At 32.4% G+C, this 12,497-nt stretch overlaps 1 protein-coding gene across 1 annotated transcript in view; it reads left to right on the top strand.

Moving 5' to 3' along the window:
• Nucleotides 1-4,940, top strand: part of Smp_163630 (MEG-4 (10.3) family) — a 28,180-nt gene extending 23,240 nt beyond the window's left edge. The window contains exons 14-16 of the mRNA XM_018793269.1: nucleotides 567-587; nucleotides 1,315-1,337; nucleotides 4,725-4,940. Coding sequence (XP_018647798.1) covers nucleotides 567-587; nucleotides 1,315-1,337; nucleotides 4,725-4,792 — 112 coding nt within the window. The 3' untranslated portion in view covers nucleotides 4,793-4,940. The remainder of the gene's footprint in view (nucleotides 1-566; nucleotides 588-1,314; nucleotides 1,338-4,724) is intronic.
• Nucleotides 4,941-12,497: the final 7,557 nt, after the last annotated feature.

The following is a 12,497-nucleotide window of genomic DNA, read 5'->3' as shown; positions in this document are numbered from 1 at the left end:
TAAAGAAATGCTAACGTCTAATAGGTCTATAGTATTAGTGATTTATAAGTCTGATTGTTGATTACATTGAGAGAGTATTTTATCAACCTTTTCCTATAATTTCATCGTATGACTACAAATCTACATTCACATGTGAATATAATTAGATAGATTAACTAACTTTTAGGACTTTAAAAGATCTTGGAAATTTTCAGGATTCTACGTAAGAAACGAAGTGAAGTCGATAACAGTGAAATATTCATACATCAGAAGCCCGTAAGACTTGTTTGTCGCACGTTGGGATTACAGATAAAAAGGATCCAATAACAATTAATTTGTATTGAATTACAAACTGTACCATGTACTTTGATTCATACATGTAGCTGATTTAGCGTCAAGTTCAATCAAATCAATGGTCATACATTCTTATGATATGTAAATCTTATATAATTAGTGTATGATAGCTAGAATATGTGTGGTTCGCATTTTTGGTTGTAGATAGTATATACTACTTTCATCTATTTTGAGTTGTCCTTTAAACTGACTGATTATTACGATTTGCGTTTTTCATTATTTGTTCTAACCAGTCCTCTATACTATATGGTCGAGTAAGTTTACTGTTCTATTCCTCAGCCCCATAATTATTTCTTCAATTAAATAAACCAGATGATCACTTCACTCAATCTTCCAATTTGGGAGTTGTTTTTCGTAGGCGTTTCACTGATTCATAAAGTTGATTATAATGTTCTTACTGGTTTTAAGTCGTGATCTACAGGGCTAGATTTTTATCATTATTAATATCACTAGTAGGAAAATGAGACATTTATAAAATGAAAAATCTAGGTGATCTAGAAGTACTGTCATAAAATCCATCTACACAAATTAATTTAGAGGTGGAAATCTCAATTCAAGAATATAGAGTGAACGATTAGAAAAAATCACATTAGAAATACACATAGACAAAACAGTGGGTATAATTCATCAATGCTTTTGAGATGGTGGAGATTTCTAGCTCAGGTGGATGATTTTGATGGAGTTTTGTTCTCTGTGTTGGATAGTTTGGTTGTGAAGTTTTCATCATCTGAACGGCATCATCAACACAAACTTCAGGTAAAAGTGAAGTGTTCGAATTTCTCCATCCAAGTTATCAACACTAAAATCTCATAAATAGGTTTAAATTTCAAACTACCTACGTTCCGATCATTCATTCTTATGATGTTTGACTTTTTATTGCTAAGGGTTATATCAAATAGAATTTCTCAATTCATCTACTACACCATAAATAATAATTCAAGAATACATGATATCTATTTATAAATTGCATTTCTGCTACAGGAAGTTTGTGCAAATTATGGGATGTGAGTTTTGACTTTAGTGTTTTGTTACGTAATGCTCTGTAATATTTACATCATGAATATGTTGATGATTGTCTTTAAACTATCCAGTAATCTGTGTTAATTTACATCTAACAAAAAACTCATATAACATTCAGACTATTAGGACGTGTTTCTTGAAAATAATGATGAGGCAGCTTCATTTCTGAAGCTATTCTTCGCCGTAACAATAAAGATACCTAGATAAACGTTACACATATTGGAATAGCTGATCAATTAATCGTTCCTCAAATTTCTTTATTCGACTGATTCAAAATCATAGTCTGTCAAAACAATTATTAAGTAGGATCTGAATCTTATTTTTAATACCGACAAGGTGTCATTATAACTACACAATTATAAATTGTAATGCATTGATGGGTACATTTTCTTAGAGAGCAAGTAACCAAACATTCATTTCTAGTTGTTTCTATACTTTGAACTGTCTTATATCAAATTATATTATAGAGCATCATTAATCTTACAAAATTTATCTTCATGAAAATGAGTCGCATTTCCCACTAATAACTTCTAGATAGTCTAGATTTATTTATTTACTCAATGAAAGTGAGAAATGCAAATAATTCAATTGGCCACTTAAGTAAACCGATATCAGCAAAACTATCAACATTTAAATCATGTTTACTTTACAAATGTTTTATCTGACTCCAAGGTCTTAAACAGTTACCATGCGATAAAGCAGAATTCCAATCTCTTTAACAAGTAATAAAATAAGTGTATGAAGGATTGCTTTTCGATTTATGCAAACAACGCTATGCTTACTCAGGTTGTGAATGAATAAAATTCAAGTTTGAATATCATAAGTGAAAGAAGCAACAATAAGTTGTATATAGTTTAATTAAAATTTAGTCATGCGGTATTGTATAGTTTTCTGAAATCTAGAAAAAACAATTAGTGACTAGCAGATTTGTTAGACAGGGTACTGATATTTGTAAAATATTAAAATGAAATCATTTTCTAGGCTAACTAATTAAGCATCTACCACTGAAATATCAAACTAAAGATTGACTGTTTACTAGTTATTCTCATCAAATAACACAGTATCGATCTGGTGCAGATTTGATTTTCAAGTTATTCTCAATAGTCTAAGTTAGTTTCGCCAGCTAACAATTGCACCATCACACTCTAAATTATGCCATAATTACGAAGGGATATTTGTGTATAGAGACAATGATGGATTCTTTTACTTAGAAGCAAATTAAGTAAACATACATGAGAGGTGTTTATCGTATATTTCCAACGAACATATACGTTAATTAGAGTATTTTAAAGAAATCATTTCACGCACTAAGGAAAATGAGAATTTGTTTATTATATTATTATCGTTTGGTCTTAAATTTTGTAATACATCAACTAAGATTAATGAATTCAATGCAGAAATCCACTTTGAATGCCTCATTCATCGAACAAGTGACCTTACCTCCGTATCTAATAAAGATTATTAGATATTTCAAAACAAATCTTATAGACTGTTGTAGTCAATACCTAAAACTAGGCAATTACTTACAAAATAACATAAATCTCAACTACTTGATCGTCTGAGAAATCAAGATTTAGTTCTGTCTCCCAAACAAGGCTGCTAGAATTCTACATATAGATTGTCAAGACTATTTTACCAAACTATCCTCGAAATTATCGGATGCTGTCAAATTTTCTAAAGGGAATATTCAAAAAGGTGCAACTGAGAAGACAGAACAAATGTTAATCAAGGAAGATGAAGGATGAGTTTGTCGCCACTCAAGAATATCGTGAACATCTCAGACCATTGGGTTCCGCTGTACCGAGACTATAAAGACTCTCAATAGTTCGTTAGAAGAATGTCCCCCTACATCCTATATTTGATGTGAATAGCTCCCCGTATCATTTGATTGTTACGTGGTTAGTTGAAATTTTAAAATCTGTCAGAAACCACACCAATAAACACAACTCTTTTGATTCATTTGATTACGTCAACTCAATTAGAAATATCGATGTAAATGGTAGAAAAACGATCTCATTGGATGTTACTCCTCTTTTTACAAAGGTTCGACACACAAAATCCATACGTATTTTATGTGACTATATCAAAAATAACAAATTTGTTATTTATATCTCAAAATATTATCTAACAGACCTATTTCTACGATGTACCCTCAACGTTTAATTCGGATTTAATAATGATTTCATAGACAAACTGATTGAGATGTAGTGAGTTCACCACTGCCCCCCTTGGTTGATTGCTTCATGGTCAATCCAGAAAATACGGTACTTTGACAGATAATTGAGAGATTTCACTAATATAAGAGATATATTCATGATACAGTATGGATCTCAAAGAAATTTTGGATCGATTCTATGATTGTCATCACTCAATTCAACCCAACTTGGAAACAGAGACGAACAAGAAATTTCATTTTCCCAATCTCCAGTTGGAAAGAAGGTCAGATAGTTCCTTACACAGATCTATGTATAGAAAGCCGACCTGGAATAGTCCGTATATAAATTTCTATAGCTGGATCCTATTGAGTAGAAAGAGGAACTTAATTAACTCTATTTTCGAGGACTAGACGAACATGTCCTAATGACACAACAGATGATGAGCTACTACGACTTCATTGGATACTTATCAGAAATGGTTATCCACCCAGATTTGTCAATAGACACTTAACACTAAGACAACATCCTGAAAAAGCACAAACAATTCAAGAGAAAACTCTTTATGAATGTCAAATTTAAAGGAGATATGGCAGCCGAACTCTCGAATAAACAGATTAAAAAAAACCCTGAATGAAACCTTCTATTCAGCTAAACTCCGTATCGTCTTCTCAAGCCGGCAAACCATTCACGCATGTGTCAAGGATAAACGTCCGCTTTAGGCTATATCGGTGTGCATCCATAAATATGCTTGCGTCTATACAGTAGGTTACATTGACTGCACGAAGCGATTATTTTCCGAATTCATCTCTGAACATTACCTAACATGGCTTTTGAAAGGATAATGCAAAACAATCACCAGTTCAACATACGGGTACCTAATCAACTCTGAACAAATCACTTCATAGAAGTCTTCTTACAAAATAATCTACACAATCAAACGATTAGGATCAAAAACTTATCCACTACTGAATCGTTGATGATCCACCAATCATTTTCAAAATTTAACTATTATTATCATTATTATTATTACTATTTTGAAGTGAACATCCAGGTGCATGCAATTGATGAGTCCAAAATAGGATGAATATCCATCTTGGATGATGTTTCTAACCACTAACTAAGTGTTTAATTACCTTTCATGAATGAGAAGATTCTCTTAAAAGTGATCGAAACAAGCTCAATTTCATTATTTTCTATTTTTTGATATTTTAATAGATTTACTAGAAGACGATGATACTTTAGAACTCAACTTGCCAAAATACTATTACGACAAATCAATATGAAAATGGTTTTCAATACTTGGAAAAAGTACATAGTAACGTCAACTCATAACTTGAAACTCAAATAATTAGCATAACTTAATGTTTGTTTTAATCTGATATAAATTTTCAACATTTGCATAAAATTATAAATAAAAACAACTTAACATATAAAGTATTGTATTCTTTATTTGGAAATTTAGACAATAAATAATTAGATTAATATGACTCGAAGGGGGTATGGATCTAAGATATCTTTGTATTCTTAAGCGCCTAAACACTGTTGTTCCACTTTTCGTCCGATTAGAGTATGGTCAAAATAGAAAAAAAACATGAAAATATACATGGTGTCTTATTTGGATAACCAGTGAAATATGTAGATGTACACACAGACAATATCATATAATTTAAGGAAGGCAGAAAGTTATTAATCATATAATCCACAAATAAACAACTAACATGTATAATCATCAAAGGTTGTGCTAAATATTCAAACGTGAACGAAATATAGCTACCACAAACCAAGTGATTCCTACATAGATTTTTTTTAATGCTGTGTTAGATGATACTTTGATTTTCACTATTCAATTTTATCTATTTCAAGTATTTTGTTTTAGTTTGATTATGCCTATCTTTCTGAATAGTATGAGAGTTCTATTAACTACCAACTTGAAGTTTTCTACTCTTAATATTTCATTTGAATGGTGTGTAGAATGCTAAAAGATTGTAGATAACATTTATACTGAAATTTTTAAAGTTACACATCAGTCTTATCTAGAGCCTTTATTATATTTTCCTGATAATGTCACGATACTGATGATGAAATCAAGACGCTAGCTATCGCTCACTAAAGATTGGAACTGTTTCAGTACAAAAATATTTTAAAGTAAAATAGAACTGATATGCAGTGGAAATCAGAAGTAGTCTAATGAAAAGGTCAAACGATGGCAATCAGAAGTGACGCAAAGGTCGAATGCATTTCATTGTTGTCAGTGTGTCGATTTCCTAAGGATAGAGTGATATATATATATATATATATATATGATTGAGTATTTGTACATTAAATTTGATAGCCCAGTACACTTTCTCGATCACCCTTGCGTTTTCGCTCAACTAGTCAGTTGGGGTGGAGGAAGAGAGTTTATCGCTCAGCATACTGTGTATATAGTATCAGATTTTCCGACAACGCACATCGTAACAGGAATCAACCGTCAAAGATATAATAATCAATAAATAAACGATAATACCACTGATTCCTTTTACAAACATAAACAAAGAAATAACAATAATATATACAGGACACGATTTATTGTATCAATTATTCTTGCTTTATTTAAATTAATAATTGTATTTTATATTACAAACAATTCTAATTATTATTAGAAGGGGGTTTTGTGGAGATTTTAGTGATTTTATAGGTGAAGTCATGAATTACTTGAAGCTAGACCACAATGGAAAACCTGGAAACACTGGACGGTCGTTTCGTCCTATTGTGGGACTCTCCAGCAGTGCGCATCCATGACCCCGCCTCGTAAGATTCGAACCCACGACGTACCAGTCTCGCGCGCGGGCGCCTATCCTCCAGACCACTGAGCCGGCATCCAACGGTGTTAGTGTCTAACCCAATCCAATTCACGAAATTGAACAACCGTTCACCATTGTGTTCATTGAGTTACTACCTCATAACAGACCCGGATGAATTCCACTGGTCACTGCTTCTCACTAGAACTCCAAGAAATACCTGTTGAAGCCAGTCACTAGTGAGCATATGATTATTATAAGAAAGGGGTTTTGTGGAGATTTAGGTAATTTTATAGTTAAAATCATGAGTCAATGAGTCTAATTATATGCACTATCATTATAAATGACATGTTTACTTTAAACTTGAACACTTCCTGTAAATCATTAACCTGGATAATATAACTACAAACGCTGATGAGAATTTACTGATAAAACATACACTTTCTTCATATGTCTATGTTCCGATGTGATGCAAAAAATCCATTTAACTTGAATATTATTTCAAAACGTTCCACGAAGTTTCTGTTGTTGTGGAAGTCACCAAAATAAATTAGCGTAAAAACATATTGTAGGGAAGACCTGATTAAAGTCGAGAAAATGACTGTTATGTTTTTTGAACTAAGTTCGAAAATAAATGACTCTTATCTTATTTCGCGTAGACAGAAGAGTACAAATACCCCTGTACAGTACCTAATATGTTAAAAATCAAAATGAACAATTACGTTTTCTGGTATCATGTGATGATGTGAAACATATCAAATGCTTAGTTCTTACCGTGTAACGTGGATATAACTTGCAGATAGACCCTGTTTCTAAAGCCATAAACCCTTAAACGTGACCCAAACCTTAAGTCTGTAAACCTGATGGGCTAAGACATCGAAGCGATTATTTCAATTTGTCCATACATTATACTCCTCCATCAATTAGTTTGATTTAAAACTTCATTCACAAAAAAACATAGAACACATTATCACAATCCTTAAAACGTTATATAAATAAAATTGATTTAAACTCCTCATGTGTACAGTCATATCCGAATAATTACATCTGATTGAAATAAAAAGTCACCTAGTTGAACAAATACAGTATATCAATCCATTGGAAACCTTCATTACACCATTGACTTTGTGTAACAGAATACTTAAATTCTCGTCATAAATGTATTATTTAAAAAAATAAAACATTTCAAAGCAGTTTATTCTCAGTTGTGGAGAGAAATTCCATCCAGTTACATGAGTTACATTTGAAAGTTATACAGTCCACAATATGTAAATGTACAAACATTTGTCAAGGGCTTGTACATACTTTAGAATGAATCATAAATGATTGATAGTTTATGGAATATCATGAGGTCTGAATAAGGAAATAAATAACTTCGAAATTGTGATTGCAGAATGGTTAGCTTGTACTGAATTTAGCGTACTCAAATGAATAGAGGTACTTGGAACAGATACAAGTTATTGACACAAGAATTATTAACTACAGATTATACTAGTGGGATTAAGTATGGTGTTATAAAATATTATCAATTTTTCAGTTATACCTTATTCATTCATATACCAACACTTGCGTTAAACATGAAGGCGATTTTGAGCATTCGATGGTGTCAAGTGGAGTTTCTTTTGAAACCAGATCACCTGATGTAACTACTTCACTTAGAAAACACAAATATATGAACGAAGAATATTATTTTCAATAATTTCTCATCAGGTTCTACAATTATATATACAAATTAATAATCCAAAAAAATGGTCAGGTTTAAGGCAGAGTACACCATTTAAGATTTTAACTTATGAATCAAGGAATGTTTGCAACATGAAATAAGATCGAATCGTAAATTTTGGGATGACTAATATGAAGTGTCGACTTGACTGATATAAATGATCAGAATAAATATGATTAATATGGATTCACTTGGTGCTGTTTACTTGTATCTTCCCATGATTAATATGGGATGAAAGAGATAATAATGTAATAACAAATCAAAAAGGTGAGACTATATTTTATGGACGACGCTTGAACGAATCTTAAGTGATCTTGAGAAATGTCAGCCAATCAGTAATCAGTCAGCATAGAGTAAAAATATATTATACAAAACGAAATAGTTAGAGTGGATACACTTCTTTTATATGGTCAAAAAACTTGTCAATGTTAGAAAAGGGTTCAAAGGTTCCAAAATCGTAATACATAAGGTAGAGGAACTCATCCATATGGCTCCATAATAGTTGGTCTCTGGAGCCATGATAAGGCCATAAAAACCCTCTCATCCTCGATCACATAGCTTCATTATTGTTTGTGTGTACTCCGGTTGTGTAAGTTTACCATTTTTATCATGGATATGTCCCTACAATACTCATACCACTGCACAGCCGAAGCTTCAGTAACATCTGCGATTATTGCAGCCAATGTTACTGGTGCTTTTACTATACAGTTGGTGGCAATTATTATAATATGCCTTAGTCTCAATCTGGATTGAGCGAAAAAGGTCCTTATTCTAGCAAACGTCTTCCTCCAACATATGTTACATCGATGGACGACATCACGGTAGTCTGCACAAGGTCTACAAGTCATTTGATCACCTCAATTACAAACAAAGGAATTTCTTGGTAATCTTATTTATTGTAGCTGTCTAGTTGTCACGTCTTCTCCTAAATTCTCTGTGAGTCGACCGAGCATGAACATCAGGTACTGAAATTGGAGCCATAACCTTGAAGTCTCTCAAACGCTTCTGATTGGCTCGTCCATAAATTATAGTCTCGCCATCAAGAATCATATAATTTGTAGAAGAATGCCATTTGGGTATGAATTAGTAAATAGAGGCGGATGCTACATAAATTTCTCAAAAACTTCGGCATGTGTTATAATAATGATAAGAAATGTGAATCAGATAACTTTAAGTTATGAAAATGAACAGTAATTAAATTACGTCACCATATCACAAAAATGGTTAATAACTAATTAGGTCAGAAATTGGCCAAGGTAAAAGATGCGGTTGAATATATTTCTTCTGGATTCAAAGCTTCGACATTTTGATCCGCATAGCTATTGTTTCGGCCATATACAAAATTGTTGGTCTGAAGAATTTATGCAGATTGGTATAAATACGATACATTATTGTGAATGAATGCTCTATGTTGCTGTATGGTACGTTTGTACTACTAAGACAGTTCTCACTTTATATTTAATTTTGATTGTCAAACACGCTACTAGTTATGATCTGCTTCAACTTCTTTCATAACTTTGCAGCTAACTAACAACTATAATTGGTTACTTACTTACTTACGCTTGTTACCTCTCGTGAGGGAGCATAGACCGCCCACCAGGATTGTTAAGTCTGTTTGCGTTCTCCATCCTTATTCTCATCCCTTTAACTCTTTTGTGTATTGTCTCGTACTACTTATTAATATTTAGTAAACAGTTGTATGCCTAGCGATTTCTAAGCTTAGGTTGTGTTGCAGGCTTATCGTGTAATATACTAAAATATTTACATATATTTACAACATTGATTGTATTTATCATTATGATTACTCTCCTTTCATCCCTGTAAAAGTTGTTCTCACGTTTATATAGCCATCTAATCCTTGTTTAAACACAACGGTTTTCACATTGTTTGCCCTTGGTTCTGTTTTTGCATGTTGATAAACAGTTATCAAGATTGGACACAGCTATTACATGTCATTTGCACTAACGATTATTGTAATTATTATTTATAATATTACTGCAGAAAGCTCTATTTACTTTGGACTAATAGACGCGGTAAACAAGACTGTTATCTAACAACTTGATGTTTGTAATAATTTATGAACATTATTCAATAGAGAAGCTACGAATGGAGACCATTTAGGGTTAATAGCGGTCACAAGATGGCGTAAAGGAGCAGGGTTGAAAATGGGGTCAAAAAAACAATCTCGTACAAAAAAAACTTCCTAAAACAAATGTAACTAGAATAGATAATTTGAATCATTTGAAATCTGCACTACAAGTTGAACGATGTTAACAACTCAAATTATACACTCTTTCAATCAGACACATCAAATTAAGTCTTGTTTTTATCTATCGGTTATAAATGGTATTTCCTACTGTTCGGCATCCATACCTTCGTACTTTGTCATATCATATCACAAATTGCACAATAAGGAAAATGTTCTATCGATTTTGACGACGTAAACAAACGCCAGAATTTCTTCGTTATTCACTATTCAGCTAGGTCGAATAAAACTCCCAGCAAACCTCTGCTGCACTGAAGAGTCTTGTCGAAAGTTATTTGTGTTACCTATTAAATATCAGTGTAATTATTAATGATTTATAAAAAGAAGATCCAGTATCTATTCAAATAACTGTAAATGAAAGTACAAGCTTTTAATCAGCAAATTTCGGTTCTTTTGAAGTAAAATGTTTAGATCTACCAATAACTATGATCGGACCTGTAGGATTTAGTCTATAAATGAAATTCACGATGAAATGATTTAAATCACGAGAAGAATTATCACCACTTTTGAAGTTCACGTGTTAACTTCCACTTTAAGATGATGTCACGTCTGACTATGTATACTTTCATAAACTTTTATAATACTCGCGAGACAGGGTCGTGGATGCGCACTGCTGAGGAGTCCCATACTAACACGAAACGGCCGTCCAGTGCTTCCAGGTTTTCCTTGGTGGTCTAGCTTCAACTGATCCATGCTTTCAACTATGAAAATAATACTTATATGTTAGTATAACAACACACAACTCATATCAAATAACATTAAACAGAATTAAGTAAACAATACAAGAATAAGAATAGGTTCTATTTATTTATTTAACTGATAAATATGAATGATTTAACATAATGTAATCATATTACAATATTATGAACATAGATAGTTTTGCATTGTAGAGTCATGGAATAATCTGGAATGTTTTCATTACATCATTTCATCTCAAATAATATTTAATTATTTTGCAGTGACTTAGAAATAGGTAACATAAGGAACTGTATTGTCCCTATAAAAAACCGATTAGTAGTTCCACACACACACACACACACTCAACTGAACTTATCTTTTTCAAATTTCACAACAAACTACCATTCATATACTTTGTTGGAATCAAATTGCCTATAATTTCACATTTCGGTCATAGCCTTCATTCAATGACATCATTAGGTAGCAGCTATCCTCGCAACTGATTTAGCTAACTGCTTTGACAGACTAGTCTTCAAACAAGCATAAATAGATTTGTAAATGTTCTAGTATACAATCGAAAGTTGTTTTAGTGTGTGAAAATTATTTTGTAGTATGTTTTAAGACAATGACAGTTAGAGAAGTATAGAACCGAAGAATATGCATCATATCCCGAAGCGATTTATGAATGGTAACTTTGAGAACTATTTATGGACCAATGTGATATGTATATTTCCTACTATATAATTTTTAACTAAATAAACTATTCATATTCGTATCCCTCTTATTATAAGCTTTATTTTGACCTATAGACTATTATTATACGATTCACAATTCTTGAGTTATACCCTGTCCATTAATTACTATTCCCCCTATTCACAGCCACATTTGGCTAAATCCTGTACAAATGTTGTTTCCTAATTTATGGTACAATGTAGTCAGTTTGTTTGTTATATAAACCCAGTATGTTTGAGAATTATGATTCATATTTCAGAGTCTGTTATTGGTGTTCTGAACTTAACTGGTTGGGCTAGGCAGAAAGCATGACTGATAAGTACTCAAGACTGCTCATACGGGCTTTTGTGTATCATTGCTCTGATCGATAATTCACTCTTCCCTAATTGGCGATCTTATCACGTCATATATATAGAACAGGGCACGTACGCATACACACTCGATATAACAACTGGCGACGGGGTGTTGGGGCGATCCCGAAAATTTACCGCAAATGGCATGAGAAGCTCAGGAAACATTAAGAAGCATTTTATCCAATCAGCGTTTGATCAAAAGTTTTGCTAGAAATATCGCGAAATTGAAGTCACATGTAGAGGTTCTGATTGACCTATTACTACACTGCCAATATGTTTAGTAATATTCTTGAATTTTCAGTAAAACCCAAAGACTTCTAAATTACTATAAAAACCCTATATTTTCTGTACTTATAAATATTTTGCGCCTTTTTCTTTTGCGTTCAAATCACTGTGTAGTTCTAGCATGGGGTAACGAGACTAGCTTAGGATCCGAGTATAGCGTTCAATCAGCAA

The sequence above is a fragment of the Schistosoma mansoni genome, chromosome 1, assembly GCF_000237925.1.
Source record: "Schistosoma mansoni strain Puerto Rico chromosome 1, complete genome".
Classification (NCBI taxonomy): Eukaryota; Metazoa; Platyhelminthes; class Trematoda; order Strigeidida; family Schistosomatidae; genus Schistosoma; species Schistosoma mansoni.
This window is presented reverse-complemented; position numbering and strand designations above follow the sequence as displayed.